At 47.8% G+C, this 21,494-nt stretch overlaps 1 protein-coding gene and 1 pseudogene across 1 annotated transcript in view; one reads left to right on the plus strand and one right to left on the minus strand.

The window, feature by feature from the left end:
- The window catches only part of Pxn (Peroxidasin), a 51,298-nt gene that overhangs the window by 7,166 nt on the left and 22,638 nt on the right, over nucleotides 1-21,494 (plus strand). The window contains exons 6-11 of the mRNA XM_050175858.3: nucleotides 1,627-1,791; nucleotides 3,328-3,594; nucleotides 5,436-5,723; nucleotides 8,954-9,187; nucleotides 18,569-18,813; nucleotides 20,817-21,122. Coding sequence (XP_050031815.2) covers nucleotides 1,627-1,791; nucleotides 3,328-3,594; nucleotides 5,436-5,723; nucleotides 8,954-9,187; nucleotides 18,569-18,813; nucleotides 20,817-21,122 — 1,505 coding nt within the window. The remainder of the gene's footprint in view (nucleotides 1-1,626; nucleotides 1,792-3,327; nucleotides 3,595-5,435; nucleotides 5,724-8,953; nucleotides 9,188-18,568; nucleotides 18,814-20,816; nucleotides 21,123-21,494) is intronic.
- LOC126528676 (U2 spliceosomal RNA) lies at nucleotides 19,019-19,187 on the minus strand (annotated as a pseudogene).

The following is a 21,494-nucleotide window of genomic DNA, read 5'->3' on the forward strand; positions in this document are numbered from 1 at the left end:
CTCACTTGTTAAAGAGAGAGTGGGGCAGTTAGAGAGAGAGTGGAGATTAGAGTTTATGTATGCAGTGGCATGGGATGTGCGCCACACAGCTGTTTGAGGTTGAAATGTCGCGCGAGCAGCATAATGTATACGGGAAGACGCAACGAACACACATGGGTATACCTGAATGTTTCGAGCAGGCACTGCTGTTACAAATTACACTTGCTTTGTGAAACACGTAAAGCATCTACCATTCTTGAATAACGCTCTGTACGTGGCGAAGCAGCATAACGCGCAGGATATTTCAGCGAGTATTTTCGCATGGCTTGAATACTCTTTATTGCCGTAACAATTATACGAACTTTTTCCAAGCAATTCTCGCCGTTCGCGTAACCAGTGGGGCTGCCCATATATTTATGTATATAGATGTTATATGATTGCCTATACCAGATATGCGGGTTATATTGCTACACAATCACACAAGTCGCTCATACGAGGTCTTACGCTTCTTACTAAATTAGTCCCCAGAATTTTGAGAATGGAAGCAGACAAATAGGCAGGAAAAGTAACATTCACAGCACATGCATTTTACCTTGAACCTTCTCAGCCTATTAAATATTAAAATTGCAAAACAATATCGGTGCTCAAACCTGAGTGTGATGTAATTTTAGTGGCGTGTCTCTTTAGGGGCAGTGTAGGGGCACCGGTGTGACGTCATTACAGGCCTACACGGCCTGCTACGCGTTTTTAAGTGTACCAGAAATTATGGCGCACCCGCGTATATCGCGTCCGCGTTAGTCCTGCCCGCGTGTAATCAAAACACCCTCCGAGAAGTTCAAGGAAAACGCTATACCTTGCTGTCGCAGTCAGTGCATCGCCCTGCAGGCAAAACTGCCAATTTTGTTATTATAACTGCGAGAGCATAGGATGAGAAACTCCCTTAAAGCTGCGCCGACCCCAGATCCGGCTATCACTTGCTGGTTAGGAAGTTTTGGTAGGTTGTCAATAACCTGCTCCTATACAGAAGTATATTTCTTAGCAGCGTGGTCCTTTATGAATTATTAAAATTTCCAGCTGTATGGTAGCTCACCACGAAATTATGCAGGTCCAATGCACATCTCGGAATCTATGTGAAGCGAAACTTTCGTGAAGCTATTTATCAAGTGCTATAAACTTGCTCATTTCATTCCTGCGTCTTTGGCTTAAAGAAAACTGGCGTGCGTGCTTGTGTTGTCGCGCACCCGTGCTACGCGATGCGACACCACGCGGCGATCATCTCAAAAGCTATAGTTGGCACTAGGACGACAGAAGTCTACGTGCAATTGTGGCCTAGTGGCTAGAGCGTCGGGCTGAAGTGCCGTATAGGACCCAGGCAAGACCCTCTCAACCCCCTCCCCTCCACACGGGCACGGAATTCAATTTCTTTCTTTAAGCGTAAACTATACGCTTAAGCTTACGACCTAACCTAACGTAACCAAAACATCCTAGAAGCACTTAATAACACGATAAACTGGGCACTGTGTTATCAACAGCAGGGTTGCTTATGCAAAAATAGCTATCTATGTATCAAGATGGATGTTTCCTTCCAGAGAAGGCCAAAGCGTAAGGTCAATGTATGGTGCATACGGTGCGTTTTTGATCTCTCAGGTCAACGGATAACGCCAGATGGGGAAAGCGTGAAAGTGTTGCATAGCGGCAAGGTGCTTCGGCTTCAGAGTGTGGCCAGGCAGGCCCAAGGAGTGTATACATGCCATGCCGAGAACGTCGTTGGATACTCCGAAGCTCACGCGGATCTCTCCGTCCACTCAAAAAGTGAGTGCGTAACAGGGAAAGTGGTTTCCGAAATGCCAAGCTTTGCTTCAAATGGCACCGAAATACACTGTAGAACGAATTACACCCTGAAGGGTCATCTGTGTGTAATTAGCACTCTTACACCTTCTCAGGTGTAAGGTTCGAGTTATATGCCGATTTGTATCCTTAAGGACCCTTCACGGTGTAAATCGGTTTACAGTGTTCCGCGAATACAGGAAGAGCAGGACGCAGTGCTTGCTCACTAAGCAACGCGAATGGCTTCACAAAATGTGCAAGATGTTCATACATGACGTTACAGCCTCCATTTGCTTTACAGTGTACACAGTCTCCAACCACGCGAACTCTCTAAAATGAGTTTACAGTCTTTGGTGCTTATGTTCTCCCCAAACAATAACCGTCATCTGCCTTGCTTGCATTTCCTCTCTTGAGAACTCGGCGCCTGCTACTTTCCTGTCGAGAATGCTGCGTCAAGCTGATAACGCGCATACCGTTCGTGACTAAGAAGTACCGGGCTCGCACCGGTAAAGAAAGGAAATGCCAGCAAGACAGATGACGATTATTGTTTGGGGACCAAATACAACCCAAAGAGCGAAACTTTTTTTAGAGTGAAATATTGGCACCGATGCGGTTCAGGGCTTACTATTGCCTTTAAGGTAAAGCTATTCGAATGTTGCGGCGAATGAATAAACCAACAGTAGGAGTGATGACGTTCAGACTAAGATTACTTGTATCTACTTCTTTATGATTGCTCTACATGTCTTATGTCATATGCTTATCGCAACTTGTCTCTTGCTTTGTGAAACTTTCATTTATCATTGCACGTACTTAACACATTTGCTGAAATCCCCAAGGAGAGGATTTCAGCAATTATAAACAAATATTGCTTATGGTATAAAAACAATGTCAATGTGATATACCTTCCGCACCCCTTTCTTATGTGTGATTCCACTGCAGCGCGTATTTTTGTTGGAGTATAACGGTTTTACCACACGTTTCGGCAAGTCAGAAGGCAAGCCAAGAAAAATAGAGGTCTACACCTGAGAACTTTTGGAGCCGCTAGTTTGAAGCACAATGAATGCTTTGCCATACTTGATAGGACAAATCTCAAGTTTGTAATCACTGATAAAATGCATTATTCGATACCTAGTGCCAGAGAACAAGGACACGAGACGTAGGCGACACAACACGGTGCTGATCGCACGCTGGCGCGCCCTGTTGTGCCGCCTGCGCCTCGTGTGTCTGTCCCCTAGCGCTTGTATCGAATCATGGCAAACGAACGCGCAAGACAACCGCAGCGCAAACGTATTACTTAGTGTTACAGGCGTCCATCATCTCATATTGAGTGATATCACTCAAGCGAAAAATGACAAAATGCTACCTCATATCCAGACATTGCTCATCTACTGAAAGATAATTAAGAGCCCCTTTATATGTGAATGTAGGTGGATTTGCCACAACATTATACTCAAGAACACATCTGCCAAGTTTTCTTTCTATATTTTTTTTTTCTTACACTGGTCCCTCACTCGCACACAGCGTCCCCGCATTTCGTAAGCGCACCGGTCAACACCGAGGCCGACCCGGGGTCCAGCGTCGAGGTGCTCTGCATGGCGGAGGGTCATCCGGCGCCGACCCTTTCGTGGCGCAAAGACGGCGCCCCGCTGCCTCTGGGCGGGCGATTCAGCGCGGGACCGGACGGTCTTCGCGTGGTGCGACTGGAACCGCGGGACGAAGGCCGATACGAGTGCGTCGCCGAAAACGAGATGGGACGAGCTGCGGCGCCCTTCTACATACTCGTACGGGGTACGTGCTCGTACTAAGGGAACCACGCGGCAAATTGCACACAGGGACACCAGAACAAAAATGTGCGGCCAACGAGCCTTGGAACTCACAATCGATGGAGCATACTTTAAAAAAAAATTATAGGTTTTTACGTGCCAAAACCACTGTCTTATTATGAGGCACGCCGTAGTGGAGGACTCCGGAAATTTCGACCACCTGGGGTTCTTTAACGTGCACCTCAATCTAAGTGCACGGGTGTTCTCGAGGAGCATTGGTCTAGTTGGTGAAGCGTAACTGCGGGAAGAGGGACGCAAAGGAACACGCGTATGCAGACGAAGTAGACAGGACAGGCGGTTTTCCTTCATCTGTGCGGTTTTCCTTCATCTGTCCCCTCCTCTAGTAGCATTCAGCTAATGGTGATTGTGAGCAGAAGCGAGGACCTAACAGCGCGTGCAATCAGGGTCCCTTCGTGAGTAATTGACCTAGATAAACGTACACCTGTGTGCCCTGGTATATACTGTTTCGTATTTTTGAAGAAGATGCTAGCAGGAACATTGTACACTGCCTTAGTAAAATTGCGTAAAATTTTGGGAGCGATATTTAGGAGTCTTAGCTGCGACAGCTTTCCACAGCTTTAGCTTAAGCCGATTGCCTTAATAGCGCAAGAAACGCGAATAAAGAACAAACGAAATGACAAGCACTCTTGTATGTTTTTCTGTCCTGTGGTCATCTTTCTTGCGTTTTCACTTTCATTTTTGTTTATTTATACCCTCAACGCCTGAAGGAATTGCAAATTTCAGTTCTTGTTAGTTTTAACTTGCACGCCTAGCCTTCATGAGTCGTACGGTGAAAGTTGCCATCATAGCTCGTGACGAACACCCTACAGCCCTAGCCTCTGCAACATCCTACGATTATGGCGACACATTGTGCATACTACCTGTTACTGTTTGAAGTTGCTGCTAACTATGGTCTACAGAGCATTGAGTGCATGTTGAAGAACTTCCGGTGAAACCAGAGTGTCACAAATATGGTGTGGACGCAGAACGCCGACCAAATTTTAGGCAGCGTTGCTAGACCTCGTTGATATTTTCTTTTTTTTTTTTCGATCCCTTCTTTCAAGGTTTAATAAGACTGATGGACATAATAAACGAGTTTTGCGCCAAGACCACACACACAAGAAAGGAGACAACAGAAGCGCTCGTGTTGTTCCCTTTCTTGTGTGCGTTGTCTTCGCTCAAAACTCGTTTATTATGTTGGATAACCAACTAGCCCAGCAGTTCACTCTTCTAGAGAAACGATGGAGGAGGAGGAATAATGTACGAACTAGTTATTTTCTTACAAGCTGTATTGAGTGCATGCTTAACAGCTAGTCCTTATAATATTTCTCCGCCATTTCGTGCACGTTCTTGCTATTGCCCTAATAACAGTAACCTTAACCTTTTTCCCATGGCAATGCCTCCCGCATTTATGTAACGATTATTTTAGGTCTTTCTTATTCATTTTTAAGAGCCGTATAATACGTAAGTTGGCCACAGAAAATACTCGGTACCCAATCCTTAAGCTAAGAAAAAGAACAAGAACAAGAATAATTGCGTAATGAGGGTAAAAGAGCAAGCACATGCATGAATAGTTCCTGGGAAAATAGAGAAAAGTAAGAATGCACATATGCCATTTGCTGTTCCAAGACAATCGATCAAGTATCTGTCCTGTCAAGCTCCTGGCGTACAACTGAAGCCAGTCCGGTCGCACTATAGTGACCGCAATTTCTTCATAAGCAAACTGCACAGGGCTCTCTTCATTTACGTGAGGATCGCTGCGTGCGACGAATTCACCGTCAACCTATGCTTCACGTCTTCTTGCAGATTTCGCCGAGGAAGACGCCGGCACGCATCCTGGCGACCGGTACGTGCTTTCCGCACTGCACGAGGCCGAGCAGTCGGTCGACAGGGCCGTCAACAGCACTCTCGAAGACCTGCTCAACAACAAGAGAAGCACCGTCGGAGGGCGCCACAGGCACGCCCACTTGCTGCGGATATTCCGGTACCCGGATTCGGAGGCCCAGCGCTCGGCCAGGGCCGCCGAAGTCTTCGAGAGGGCGCTCAACATCATCCAGGAGCAGGTGGCCGCTGGCATGCGTTTCAACATTTCCGGTGAGGAGGCAAACGACTGCTGATTGGCGGGATAGGCAGTTTCGCAGGCTGCCTTTTACACGCAAAGGCGAACACACTAGGGACAACTAAATACAAGCACTAAATCACATTCCACTATCAAAGCATTCTTTCAGTAACCTAATTTCCCTACTTTCGCCGTAAGCAGTTGTATGCGAGAGTAGAAAAATAATTTCGAGGTTCTATGTTCTAAATTTCCTGCCGAAACGCACGTACCATACGTCGCTACGACGTCATCGGTTATCGCAGTGTCATCGTTTTTGGTTTTCAGCCGTTTTCATTCAGCTAGAGTTTTCTAAACTTTCGAGATCAGTTTCTGACTTTATTAAAATACAATCCAGTTTCATCTTTGCCTTCTTCCACCCCCCCAAAAAAAATATTTACTATTCACGAGCAAACTTGGCCGAAATCTATGACGTCATGGCGAGCGGGTGCACGAACTTTTAGGTGGCAACGCCGCCCGTCTTAGGTCTTCGCTTGTTTTCTGGCTTACCGAAACCCCTTCTCACGTAATGCACACATCGGCGGGCTTTTGCCATGAAAACACATAAGGTGACAGACACAATCTGAACTTCCCACTGAATTTTATTAGTGGTGTAGAGTGGACTTTAGGTTCTGCCGTAATATGACCCAATTCTAGTTGGGTTACTGCAGAATGGCGCAAAAACGAAAACACAGAACGAGTGAGCCGTAGTCAGGTGACACTAACACGTGAGGAACGCAATGAACATCTGAATAGAGAGAGAGAGAGAGAGAGCGGAATATGCTTTTTGGGTAGTTGAAAGATGAAGGGAGCTTGGGGGAAGAGCCGATATTCCCGGATCCAGGCACGTACCCAAGGGGGGGCCCGGGGGGGCCCGCCCCCCCCCCCCCCGAAATTAAGACGCATACCCACCCCCCCCCCCCTTCCCGCCCACGCCACCACTTCTCACACACATTCTATAGCGCCGTCAAATCACTGTTGAAACTTAACAGCTATTCCGCGGTCAACATTTTGTTGCCTTTTTCACTCCTTTTGGATGGCGGTAGTTATCGGCATCTTTTGGGGTGTGAAGGCCAGTTTCGTCATCGATTCGGTGCCCATGCGATTAACTCGAGATGCATTCAGTTGTCACCATCTTTTTGACGGTCACGCGCTTCGCTGTTGCTTCGTTAGTGCAGCCTTCGTCGTTTAGACTGATCCAGGGACCAAGAAAGGGATTCGGTTCGTGGTTTGCTGGTCTGTATGCACGTGGAATGAGTTGCGGCCAGAGAAAACGCCAATTGCATTTAATTTTTTTTCTTTTGCTTCATTATTTCCTCGAGTAACGGCTCGCCGCGACGCTGACAGGTTCTCGGAACCATATAACCGCGATATGGGTTAGATAAGGTGAAAAATAAAATAATTCGAAACGGCGTTCATCACGAAACCCTGCAATAACCGTTAAATCCATAAGCAACATGAATGTCATCCGTTACCTCGTCTGGTTTTTGCCTAATTGTAGCACACTTTTCGTGCAAGATTGCCAACTGTAAACGAGAGTCGCAAGGCGTTGAGAAATTAAGCGATCTACTAAGGAGTCCATTTTCGGCAACCGAAGCGCAACAACCAAACAGGAAGAAAAAGCGAAAGTTAACAAATTTAACCGTTGTTTATGAAAATATTTATACATCAACATCTTTTTATTTAAAGAGGAAGTAGAAAAGCGCCACCGGAAGTGGAGAACAATTCTGTGTGCTTTGAATGACGCTTCTACAGTTATCAGTCGAACCGCCTGACGTAGCCACTTCTATGCTGTGCTTATATAAGTGTCTTGCTAAGCTTCCGCAGTGGGGGTAGTACGTCTAGAATCGCAGCGTCCTGCACCCTACGAGGTTGTACTGGACTGGCAGCCACGCATCGTTACGTAACTTCCCAAATAACAATACGAGTCGTTTGCGGCACTTCACATCGTAGAGCATAAGCGAGAGATCCAAAAGAACTGTGACGGTCCCTCAAATATATATTTCTCTATAGTTCTTCCATAGCTAATTAAAAAAAAACGCTACTATTGTCGGATACAAATTAAGTGTCTAGTGAAGACGCGCACACGCCCTCATAACCGCCAGCCACTGTTCCTCCGGGAGGCTGCAAATAATTCTTACTTCAAACTTTTTCTGTTACCCAAATAAGGCGGTAACCACAAAAATGATATTATTAGCACGTAATTTTATACATTTTGCCTCGCCTATTACAGTGGAATAGCCAAAGCCTAATTCTTTATTGAACTGAAATAACATGCTTGCTTTGCTGCCACTATTTATTGTCAAGTTTCGCTTTAGTTGGCAGTGAAGTTTCATGAGTAAAACGGGTTCAGCAGTGAAATGAACGGCACCGCAGACTTTTGAAGAGTGAAATGCTCAGACTCCATACACTTTGTCCATGTCTGTAGCACACCTCATTGCTTTCGCTGATGAAAAGACTCTTCAAGAACAGCAGACCCTCCGGAGGTGTCAAGTACGACTACATTTTGAAAAGGCCGCATGACGACGATTTTGTTTGCTTCTGTGATTGGCTGGCGAAGTAACACAACCGCGCGCGGTTTGTGTGCTTTGGTTGCCAACTGCTTTTTTTTTAAGTTGTATTCTACTAAAGTAATCTTTATTTTACACTTTGGCTTCTTTACTTCTCCTTGGCAGTGTTCTTCCGGCGCTTCTTTCCTGCGCAAGTCCATTTGACGTAGTTCCTTGTTTGCCAAGTAAAGGAGAGGTGTATAGCACAGGGCGTACCTGTAATATACACCTTATTTCATTTCTCTTTTGTGGGTTTACGAGTTTTTATGGCGAATGGTGGACGTTATTCACATTTGTACTAGTAAAGTACCCCCCCCCCCCTCATTTGCATAGAAGTTACCTTGGGTTGGGCCCCCCCCGAAAAAAAATCCTGCGTACGTGCCTGCCCGGATCGCTAGGATGTCTCAAGCGACGCCTCGGACCCTTTGAATCACGGCCTTGGGAAGACCTCCACTACAACGTGACAATAAGTCGTCTTGACTACGTAATACGGGTTTCATATTGATGTGACCGTCTAATGCATATTTTGTAACCCGTTTCTTACTGTTCCTGCGTGCAATTATGTTGTACCTTCTGCTATTTGGCATCCCCACCTTACTAAATAGAAACCCGTGCAGGGGTGGTTGCAGTATCATTAAGCAAATAAACAGCTGACGTGTTCGCCTGTTCCTACGGTGCAGATACATCGGTTAACAGCCTGCTGTCTCCCGGATACCTGGACCTCCTGGCTGAAAAGTCGGGCTGCCTGCAACACCGTCAGGTGCCGGACTGCTCCGACACTTGCTTTCACAGCCGTTTCCGAACTTACGATGGCACCTGCAACAACCTGCGTCATCCCATGTTGGGAGCCTCGCTCACACCTTTCGAGAGACTCCTTCCGGCGGAGTATGAGAACGGATTCAACACACCCATTGGTGAGCTGGTCAATTCGTAAAGAATAGTTCAAGGAGCTCGGCATGAGGTGCCTTTATGAAATGTGGAACTTCACTGCACTAAACAGTGATGATTACCTTGGTACCAGAATGTCTACGTAAGATCAAGGCTATTTGTAACATCATGGCTTCTTGTACCTTCAACGATCCTTTCAGCACCAAGTTGGATGTCTCAGAAATTAAGATAACGTTAGGATGCATTTGACAGCTTGCAAAGGTGCAAAGTGACAACAGTGCCTAATGGCGTTCAAGTGAAGTTCAGTCGTGAGTACCGCTTGTGTAAACATGCGTTGGTTCGCATGAATCGCCGGGGTTACCGGCTGATGTGAAGGCATGCACGGTAATGAAGCCGCTTAGCGAAGTCGTTGACTCGGGGCTATATAGTTTCATGTTCTTATTTTTTGTGGGAGAATTCAAAGACGAGATGGAGTGGCTCCTTTAGCAGGTAGAATGCCTAACACACATACACGCAAACACACAAAAAAAATAAAGGACTGTAACTTGGCACAAGAACTTGCGCAGCGCGCCTAGATATCATCTGCGTTCAGCAATGCTGGAGATCATATACAACTTATAGTGGAGGACTTGAATCGGCAAACTCGAAGAGCTCGGTTCAAGATCAATATACAGGAAACTAATGTTTAATAGCGTAGCAAGAGAGGAATAGTGCGTGATTCGTAGACAGCTTCTTTGTGTCCTTTTAGAGTACTTTCATATAGGCCAACTAGGAACAGAGGATATGAATCATGGATGGAACTTAAGTCTGCCAAAAAATAAGAATTTGTGAAAACGCATCTGGCCAGCAATACGAGACATACCCGCCAGTTTACCGATATACTTGACAGAAAAAGTATCCACTCAATGATATTGTTATGCTGTTATATTTGTTAATTTGTTATATTGTCACGTGGTCGTGACGTTGAATACACAGTAACAATACTGTGAAATGCAAAACTAGATTTTATTGGGCGAACCTGTGCCCACAAAACAGGCTACACTTATAGCACAACGAAAGCGGCGAACACAGTCGGCGATCGTCGGAAATCTGCTCAGCGGGTCAAGCGCGTCGGCTTTTATACAGCAGTCGTCGAATGTTCCAGACTAATCGCTGGGAATACATGAGCTATTTGAGCTATTGAGCTATTTCGCAGTGTGATGACGTGCATCGAAGAAAGTGGCGAGGTAGATTTTCGCAATGTGACCGGGTTGTCTTCGGAAAGTTTCATGTCCCTTCTTGAATTTTATTTAAGTGCAACTTTTATCCGGTTCGAAAACAACCTTTTTATCCAGAAAAATGGTGTGTGTATTGGTTCATGTGTGGCGCCTGCTCTTTGTAATATCTTTTTATCGTTTGTCGACCGCGCTCTTAAGAGCGCCTTAAACAATGACTCAGTTCAAATTTTTAGATATGTTGACGATTTTCTTGTTGTGATGAAACAGACTAACAATGACTGCTCCGTGACGGTAGCTGATATTTTAACTCTGTTCAATGACAATGGCAAAGGATTAACTTTCACACATGAGCTATCTAGGGACGGAAAACTCCAGTTTTTAGATTTGCAGCTTTCCTTACAAACAGGCCACGCCTGTTGGATGTATTCGCCACGTGCACGTAAGGAACTTTTACCTTACGCGTCTGCGCACTCAAAGACTGTGAAACGCGCCATTGCTTTGATGTGTTTAGAATCTTCCTTAATGAAATCTTGTCATCACTCTGCGAAAATGAGTTTCATTGCTCAGTTAAATAGGCTGCAGGCTGCTGGTTACCCAAGTGTGGTGGTGACGTCAGTCTCGGAGGTATTGCTTCAGAAACTGAAAGGGAAGCGGCACAAAAGTAACCGCATCATACAAAAGAAGAGGCCTGAAGTTGTGCCGTATTGCCACAGAGTGGCTCACAATCTAAAGAATGTCGCCACTAGATATCAAATTCCGGTAGTGTTTTCCGCTCCTCGGAAACTGTCAATGTTGTGCAGCCGTATTTCTAAAACAAGTAAAAAACCTGATTGTGAAAAGAACCACGTGAAGTTTGTAGATTGCAGAGTCGGTGTGGTTTATAAGATTCCCTTGTCATGTGGCAAAGTGTATGTAGGGCAGTCAGGCCGCTGTGTTAACGAGCGCCTTAGAGAACATGAGCGATCCATACCAACAGGCACAGGTTCCCATTTGGCTCAGCATTGTAAAACATGCAAGTGCAAACCCATGTTTCGTGATACCACGATTTTGAAAAAGAGCCGTGACACCACCGCCCGAGAGTTATCGGAAGCTTTTTTCATTCAGTCATTGGGGTCACAGTGCATTAGTGTGCCTTCCTTAACCTTGTACAGCGCTGAATTTGGTTTTTTGGATTCTGTCGCATGAGTGCGCTCTTGGGTTCGGATGTTGGTGGCTCCACTGCATGGTGCTCACTGCGCATGTTCCTCTGGTTTGAGCGGTCTATAAAGGAGTGACGCAATAAAATGATGTCAGTTGAGAGTAGCGCCTTGTCCTGTCGTCTTTCTTGTCTCTGTCGTTTTGCGCTAAACAAAGTATTCATGGATTCGCACCAACTAGCCCGCCAACGCATTGTGCTAATCGCTGGGACCCGCGCGTATTCCACAATGTTCTACGCCATTCGCGTCAGGCGATGAAATCAGATAACATAAGGTTCGGCGACAACAGACAGCCGGGTAGAATCATCGATAACTTTCCAGAAACGTCGGATACATGCAGGCGCGTCCGTCGCTGTGCGATTACAGTTGTTAAGCGGCGAAACGTGGTCGCCCGATAAAGATAAGTACACGTGTCAATACCCCCCTCTTAAAAAGCATCGACCCGATGCTGCAAACAAACGAAGTTAATAAACAAAAGCACTCGTAGCAAAGAAAAGAACAAAAATGACGAATTTCGTCAGCGTCCGTAAAAGGGTTTAAGGCGCACCACGTGGACCACTTCAGATCGTGCGCGGCGCCGCTGTGAATGCGAAATGCCGTCTGGCACGACCTCATAGTCCAGAGCGCCAATACGTCGGATGACCTTGTAGGGTCCGAAATAGCGTCGGAGTAGCTTCTCACTGAGTCCTCGTCAGCGTATCGGGGTCCAGACCCAAACACGGTCGCCAGGCTGGTACTCGACGAAGCGTCGTCGGAGGTTGTAGTGTCGGCTGTCGGTCCTCTGCTGGCTCTTGATTCGCAGGCGGGCGAGCTGTCGGGCTTCTTCGGCGCGCTGGAGATAGCTAGCGACGTCAACATTCTCTTCGTCAGTTACGTGCGGCAGCATGGCGTCAAGCGTCGTCGTCGGGTTCCTGCCGTAGACCAGCTTGAACGGCGTGATCTGTGTTGTTTCTTGCACCGCCGTGTTGTAAGCGAATGTTACGTACGGCAGGACGGCATCCCACGTCTTGTGTTCGACGTCGACGTACATCGCTAGCATGTCGGCGAGGGTCTTATTCAGCCGCTCCGTAAGACCATTCGTCTGCGGATGGTAGGCCGTTGTCCTCCTGTGCCTTGTCTGACTGTAGTTCAGAATGGCTTGAGTGAGCTCCGCTGTAAAGGCCGTTCCTCTGTCGGTGATGAGGACTTCTGGAGCACCATGTCGCAACAGGATGTTCTCGACGAAAAATTTAGCCACTTCGGCTGCGCTGCCTTTCGGTAGAGCTTTAGTTTCAGCGAAGCGGGTGAGATAGTCCGTCGCCACGACAATCCACCTATTTCCGGAAGCTGATGTCGGAAACGGTCCCAACAAGTCCATCCCGATCTGCTGAAAAGGTCGGTAAGGAGGCTGGATCGGCTGTAGTAATCCCGCTGGTCTTGTCGGTGGTGTCTTGCGTCGCTGACAGTCGCGGCATGTCTTGACGTAACGGGCGACATCGGTGGTTAGGCGCGGCCAGTAATACCTTTCTTGTATCCTCGATAGCGTCCGGGAGAAACCGAGGTGCCCAGCGGTCGGATCGTCATGTAGGGCGTGCAGTACTTCTGGACGTAGCGCCGACGGAACAACAAGAAGGTAGTTGGCGCGGACTGGTGAGAAGTTCTTCTTCACGAGTAGGTTGTTTTGAAGCGTGAACGAAGATAATCCACGCTTAAATGCCCTTGGGACAACGTCGGTGTGCCCTTCCAAATACTCGATTAGGGCTTTTAGCTCCGTTGCTGTTGCTCCGTTGCTCCGTCTCCTCGTTGCTGTTCGGCGAAGTCTTCCGCGCTTATTATTCCAAGAAAGGCGTCGTCATCCTCATCATCTTGCGGCGGCGGGTCAATGGGGGCGCGGGATAGGCAATCGGCATCTGAGTGTTTTCGTCCGGACTTGTAGGTTACAGTGATGTCGTATTCTTGTAGCCTGAGGCTCCACCGTGCCAGCCGTCCTGAGGGGTCTTTTAGGTTAGCTAGCCAACACAACGCGTGATGATCGCTGACCACCTTGAATGGCCTGCCATATAGGTAAGGGCGAAATTTCGCTGTGGCCCAAACGATGGCGAGGCATTCCTTTTCGGTTGTAGAATAACTGCCTTCTGCTTTTGACAATGATCGGCTAGCGTAAGCTATCACGTGTTCATGTCCATCTTTTCTCTGGACTAGGACGGCACCGAGGCCTAGGCTACTGGCGTCAGTGTGTATTTCGGTATCGGCGTGCTCGTCGAAGTGCGCAAGTACGGGCGGCGACTGCATGCGTCGTTTGAGTTCTTGAAATGCGTCGCCCTGTGGCGTTTCCCACTTGAACTCGACGTCACATTTAGTTAGCTGTGTCAGCGGCTCAGCGATGCGTGAAAAGTTCTTGACAAATCGCCTGTAGTAGGCACACATGCCAAGAAATCTACGCACTGCCTTCTTGTCGGTGGGCTGCGGGAACTTTGCGATGGCAGCTGTTTTCTGCGGGTCGGGGCGTACTCCGGATTTGCTGATGACGTGGCCTAGGAATAGAAGCTCATCGTAAGCGAAGCGGCACTTTTCTGGCTTCAGAGTGAGCCCTGATGACTTGATGGCCTCTAGTACTGTGGCAAGCCGCCTAAGGTGATCGTCAAAATTTTCGGCGAATACAACGACGTCATCCAAGTAAACGAGACAGGTCTGCCACTTCAATCCTGCTAAAACCGTGTCCATCACGCGCTGGAACGTTGCAGGCGCCGAGCACAGTCCAAATGGCATAACCTTGAACTCGTAGAGGCCGTCTGGGGTGATGAAGGCGGTCTTTTCACGATCTCTTTCGTCGACTTCTATTTGCCAATAGCCAGACTTGAGGTCCATCGAGGAGAAGTATTTAGCGTTGCAGAGCCGATCCAATGCGTCGTCTATCCGTGGGAGAGGGTATACGTCCTTCTTCGTGATCTTGTTCAGACGACGATAATCGACGCAGAAACGAAGGGTTCCGTCCTTTTTCTTCACCAGCACAACAGGAGATGCCCACGGGCTTTTCGACGGCTGGATGATGTCGTCGCGCAGCATTTCGTCGACTTGTTCTCTTATAGCTTCACGTTCTCGCGGCGAAACTCGGTAAGGGCTCTGGCGAAGTGGTCGAGCGTAGTCCTCGGTGATTATGCGATGCTTGGCGACTGGTGTTTGTCGAATCCTCGATGACGTCGAAAAGCAGCCTTTGTATCGCCGGAGCAGACTTCTGAGCTGCTGTTGCTGAATCACGGGGAGACTTGGATTAATGTCGTAGTCTGGTTCGGCAACCATGGTCGTCGGGGTAGATGCGGCGGAATCCGAGAGGACAAACGCATTGCTGTTTTCCAGAATTTCCTCGATGTATGCGATCGTCGTGCCCTTGTTGATGTGCTTGTACTCCTGGCTGAAGTTTGTCAGCAACACTTTCGTGTTTCCTCCGTGCAGTCGAGCGATCCCTCTTGCGACGCAAATTTCACGGTCTAGCAGTAGACGTTGGTCGCCTTCGATGACACCTTCTAAGTCAGCGGGTGTTTCGGTGCCGACCGAAATAACAATGCTGGAGCGAGGCGGGATGCTCACCTGATCTTCGAGCACACTCGAGGCGTGGTGACTACGAGGGTTCTCCGACGGTATCGCATGGTCTTCCATGCGATACCGTCGGAGAACCGTCTCTGTTCTCGAACCACGTCCTGGCAGCGTCTTCCAATGCGAAGAAGACATGTCGCAGTTTGTCGTCGCTGTTCCAGCTGTTAAATGCAGCGACCCTCTCGTACGTCTCGAGCCAGGTTTCCGGGTCCTCGAATGTTGAACCGCGGAACGTGGGGGGCTCCCTGGGCTGCTGCAGCACGACGGGGGATGCTGGGACTGCCATTGGGGAGGACTTGGTGGCAATCTTCCTGCACGTCTCAGGTAGGAGTCCGTGCTCTGGGGGCAGTCCTTGCAGCCGGCGGCTAGCTCGCTGGTCTTGGGCGACGTTGGTTTTGTCCTCGGGCTTCGGGCTTGGATCGCGGCTTTGCGGGGGCGTTCGGTACATGAACGCACAAGCACCTCCACCAGATGTCACGTGGTCGTGACGTTGAATACACAGTAACAATACTGTGAAATGCAAAACTAGATTTTATTGGGCGAACCTGTGCCCACAAAACAGGCTACACTTATAGCACAACGAAAGCGGCGAACACAGTCGGCGATCGTCGGAAATCTGCTCAGCGGGTCAAGCGCGTCGGCTTTTATACAGCAGTCGTCGAATGTTCCAGACTAATCGCTGGGACCCGCGCGTATTCCACAATGTTCTACGCCATTCGCGTCAGGCGATGAAATCAGATAACATAAGGTTCGGCTACAACAGACAGCCGGGTAGAATCATCGATAACTTTCCAGAAACGTCGGATACATGCAGGCGCGTCCGTCGCTGTGCGATTACAGTTGTTAAGCGGCGAAGCGTGGTCGCCCGATAAAGATAAGTACACGTGTCAATATAGTGGCGGTTTTGTAAGAGTCTACAAAGAACGTGCAGCCGCAGCAATTTATGAAAACTATTCCATAAAAATAGAGAGACAGGCGTTTGATGATCAAGAATGCGGCCGCCCTTCGTTTCTCTCTCTCTTTCGCGGCTTTCCCTTGGCCTCTTCTTGTCGCAGTGTACTCCTCTAAAATGATCTAAGTATCACGTGGACACTACGTCATTACCAACGCCTGGTTCGCGTTTTCTTTTTTTCTTTTTTCTTGTTTCAAAACACCGTCCGCATGTGGTTACCACGACTCTGCGTTTTTTTTTTTTTTTCGGGTGCCTGCTGGCAGTCACTGCCATGGCGGGCCCTTTCCCGCACTCCTGCGAAGCTGTGCTGCGATGGACCCTGCGTTGTGAATGATACGGGATCGCTGCCCCCTTTTGTTTACAATACGCTGTTAGAGGCCCGACAACTGACCACACAAGTAAAGAAGAGAAAGTGCAAGCAAGCGAACAAAACAGGCCCCGCTGCCCACCGGCGTTTTGCCAAGACCTTCAACACGATACCGTACTGCCGTGTTTCGCAGAGGCATGTGAATGCCGTTGGTCGGGTGTACATCACCGACGCGTGCGAGAAAAGCGAAAGCTCGAGCATCGCGCGTCGGTGCGGAAAAGGACTTACATTGTGTGTTCCTTTCTTTTTCTTTTGTTTCCGTATTTCTCTTACTTTTGTAAATGTGTACGTGAAAGACGACTATTGTGGCACTGCGAATCACAAACCGAAGCAAGCCACACGTGGGCGGACAAATAAGCAACACAGCAGAACAGACGTGCGCCTACATCAACTGCGTGGAGGCGTCCAATAAGACGAACCGGAAGTCGGAGGTTCATTTTTTTTTTTTTTTAGGTCGACCACTCGACAGCGTTTAGCCTGTCGGCATCACGACTCGCAGAGAGGCACTGGAAAGGCCAGGAGATGAGGATTGGATTGCTTTCTTTTTTTCTTTTTTTAATTTGTGACAGCCTCACGTCGCGTAACTCTGCCGCATTCACCAAATATGATCGCCACAGCAGAATGAACACGATGCGCGTGTTTATATGGAATGTGAAAAAAAAATGTCCGAGCTTGTTTAGGGGCCCTTAATTCTAAGCAAGCGAAGGGTCACGCAGCGCAAATGCAAAGAAAGAAATATTGAAATATTGTGTAAAGTTAACAAAGTTAGCCAATTTGGGCTAGAAACAACGCGTGTCGATGACATTTGGTTTGAGATTATTAGAGAGTTTCGGTGACATCACGTGAGACGTGGGGCGCGTAACCGGTGCTCTAATAAAGTAAAATAAAGACTGCTAACTAAATCGAAATGCAATGGCCGCGTCGAATTATAGAGAAGGGATCAAAATTTACAGGCATAAGTTAGCATCCTTTGGCGCTTGCTGGATAAACGTCATTCAATATAGCTGGAAGGTAAACTTGGATCAGTGACCTTATTATCCTAATCGTGATGACGGTGATAATGATAATGAGGAAGGTTGTTATACAAAAGCAAGACATACACGTTTCTTTTCTCGCGCACTCAACTGGTTACATTCACTGTCGTCATGAGCCTATTTCTGTCCATGTTAGACAAATTTCTCTTCCACTAATCTTTAATAGTCAATCAGCTACATTACATGCCTGCGAATTTCCCGATCTCGTCACACCACCTAACATCCAGCCACTCTGGAGTGTATTTCCTTTCTTTATTGTACCACATTTTGCTATTCCGATAGATTACTGGTTAGACTATCTGTTCATTATATCACTTGCCCAACTTCACTTTTCCTCTCTAATCTAATCTAGAACTTCGTCTACTCGCGTTTTGCTCATTGATTCAATTCGCCATCTCCCACTCATTTAACATTACAGCCGTAATATTCTATTTCATCACTCCTTGCCTCGTAATCGGGTTGGATAGGTGCTCCTGAATGCTTCTTATTCTTGTGTTATCGGCCGCATGCGTTAGCCAGCCCTGCCAAAACACTGTATACAATTATACTTGAAGAGTGTCGGCAAGTTGCCGTTCACGAGTTCAGAATGAGTTCCATATACGTGCCCTATGCGCTTCAACCTGTCTTTATTCATCTGTAGATTGTTCACCCAAGATTTCAGAATCACCCCCCACTCCGCTCCCACACACCCTCCCCCTCCAATATTACAGTGGGGATCCCCCGTTTCTATGCTCGAGCTCAAAACACATTCGCTACGATGCCGCTGATTTTGGTCATTAATAGAAGGCGGGGTTTATTGTGACGTCGGCATACGGTGAGCAATTTAAGTTGCATTATGGCCAACACTTGTAATCGCCGCTTTAATGCGCATTGGTTACAGAAGGCATCGTTTTTCGTTATGTAAGCCGTGACTCTCGTTTCTTTCTTCGTTTTCTTTTTGGCATCCATCGCCGTCTTCTCATTCGTTTTCCTTTCCTGTTCTTCTGCTTCTTATTAGAAGCAAATTTACCGACCGAGTAACAATAATGAAGAGTGCGTTGGGCATGTGTCATCTTATCATTACCGCAGGATGGACCGCTGAAAAACCAGTAAATGGCCACCGCCTCCCGCTGGCTCGAGCCGTGTCGACCGGCCTGGTATCCACAGAGGTTGTGGAAGGAGACTCTGAACACTCCCACATGTTGATGCAGTGGGGGCAGTTTCTCGACCACGACATGGACTTCTCCATGCCGGCCATCAGCCACGAGAGATTCATCGACACCGTCGACTGCGCCGACTCCTGCGACAACGTCATGCCTTGTTTTCCGATAGAGGCGGGTATCTTATTTTTCTCTTTTGTGCAAAGGATTACTGACTTATCTCCCAGCATATTCATACTGTGGGATATATATCCACCTAATGCCACAGTTTTGCTACCTGTTGGACTTCCACGTAACAATATTTCCGGCTATCTTTTTTTCCTTTTACAGCGAGCTGTTTATGGCTAGGGTTCTGCGCATTATTGTTCTGCATGTGCAAAAACCGTGGGCCGATCCCGGACATAGCGCAATAAGGGGCCGTCCGGCAGCGGAGCTGAAGCATGCTTCAAGCATTCCGCCACCTTGCAAAAATCTTGGGTCCAAATAGAACTCGTATCAAATATTAGCCTGATTAGAACAGATACTACACTTCGAGCCCCGTCGGCCATGTCTACGTTCGCACCGCCCTCTCTTTGTCGGCGTTCCAAGCGCTTGCGTATCTGCTCTCCTTTTCTTTCGCTCTCCCGTGTTGGTGGTCCCATCGAAACGTCACGCGTCTCTAGTTTCTTTTGGCTCCTCGCGGCGGCGGTCCCGTCGTCCACGTGAATGTATCTAAAAATCTCGGTAAATCAATTCCCAAGTTTTTTCAAAATTCTGCGTCACCTCTGCGTTGCTAAACAGCTTCGCTGGTCATCTGCCTTCACAAGCGATGACAAGCGGCTCCTAACCGCACGAAACAGCGCAACAACAGGTATGTGATGCCTTTAGATGCCCGGGGACCGCACGCGCGCTACACCAAGGGAAGCAGCGTGTCTTTATCCCAGTCTGAAAAGACTGAGTAAACCGTGGTACTCCTTTCGGGATTGGGACATGGGGCTTGCAATTGTTCCCCTTGGAACAATGAATTCCCAGCATGCGCGAGTCATAAGCTCGCGTTGATTACGTCCCTGCGCTTTGTACACACCACCCGCCAATGGCTCATGCTTTTGCGTTAAGCTCCGGGACTTCAAAACCCCATGAAAGATATACTGCAAAGCCTCAGAGCGTCCTAAATAATTTAATATTATAGCTTTTCTACAGCCAGTTTTTCTTTTGCTTTCCACGAGGCGGGTCTGTCGTGACATCATGGCACGCGTAAAGTGGTCGCGTGAGAGAACGAAATTGCGACGTTCTTACACTCGTTATCGCTTGCACAGTCGCCTCCTGTGCTGATACCCGTTGTAGGGCTCAATGTACTAGCGTAGCAGACGAGCGAGCGAAATCGTAGGGAGTCTCGGAACATCGCGATGCCCTGCTCTTGCGTTACCACCTTTTGCGTCACGATGCCGTCGTGCAGTGACCTCCTGGGAAACGAAACCAAAACTTGATCTAGAAAAGCTAATAATAAAGACTCTTAAGGCGCTCCAGGTAGCTCCGTATTTCTTCAAAAGTTTAGAGGTCCTGCAGGACTTTCAATTAACTCGACAAAAAAATAAGTCTTAAATTTATGTAAGTACTCTTTGTTTAATATGTACGACACTTGAGCTGTCGTGTATGAATGCATTAGAATTCAGAGGTGTCCTTCTTCGCTTTCGGCACGTTAATAAATTTCACGAGGCCATTTTGATCAAAGTCAAATGGGAAGTTGCGAATTTCTTTATGACTTTGATTTTCACAGAGTTTTCTGTTCTATATAATTAATGTACGAAGATATTAATATGTATTATCATTGATATTAAATATATCACGTGTTATTTGGAAACCACTCGCGGAAATATTGTTGTGCCCAGCTTATTTCTTTCTAAACGGACAGCCAGATTTTCTGCTGCCTGCGGATTTCTGCGAAACCTTAACTTACATATTGTTCTGCTAAAAAAAATGGTGACATTAGCAGGTCTACTAAGCTTGCATTGTTACTGAAGAGACGTCCTCCGAGTCCGTTCCACATCTTGGGCTCGAAGCTGTCCTCTAAAAGTCAAAGTATAGCCTGCTAGAAGGAAGCTTGCGCTATAGACTCAATGGTGGCCACAATTGCGACAGATATCACTCCAAGAACTTCCGTTCATTCTCCTCGTAACTGCGACACATTCATTCCACAGGTACCGGAGGACGACCGGCGTGTCCGTGGCCACCGATGCATCGAGTTCGTTCGATCGAGCACGGCATGCGGTTCGGGGCGCACTTCGGTGTTCTACGGAGCGCTGGCACCGCGAGAGCAGACCAACCAGCTCACAGCGTTCATCGACGCCTCCAACGTGTACGGCAGCCGAGCCAAGCAGGCCATTCACCTGCGCAACTTGACCAGCGACCGCGGCCTCCTGAGGGTGGGGCACCGCATGCCTTCGGGAAAGTATCTGCTGCCTTTCAACGATGGACAGCCCAATGACTGCAAGAGAAACTCCGAGGTGGGCGTTGTCGGTCACTCCAGTACACAATTTTGAGAGAGAGAGAGAGAGAGAGAGAGAGCAAGAAGGAAAGACAGGGAGGTTAACCAGACTGAGTCCAGTTTGCTACCCTACACGCGGGGAGGGGAATGGGGAGAGAAAACATACATTACGTAAAGGCTATGCACCTAGCCATGTGCGACGACTGCGGTCGTGAGGAGCCCCTCCAACGCGTTCTGTTTTACTGTCCGTGGTACAGTGTGCAATGACAGTAGCTCACGACCGCGCAAGCTAGAAAATGACGCGGAGTCAACAAAGTGTTTCATTAGAACGCTTCCACTTTAACATCATGATGTTACCGCAGCCGCATACGTGGCAGTGGCAGAGACATTA

Source organism: Dermacentor andersoni, chromosome 9 (assembly GCF_023375885.2).
Source record: "Dermacentor andersoni chromosome 9, qqDerAnde1_hic_scaffold, whole genome shotgun sequence".
Lineage (NCBI taxonomy): Eukaryota > Metazoa > Arthropoda > Arachnida > Ixodida > Ixodidae > Dermacentor > Dermacentor andersoni.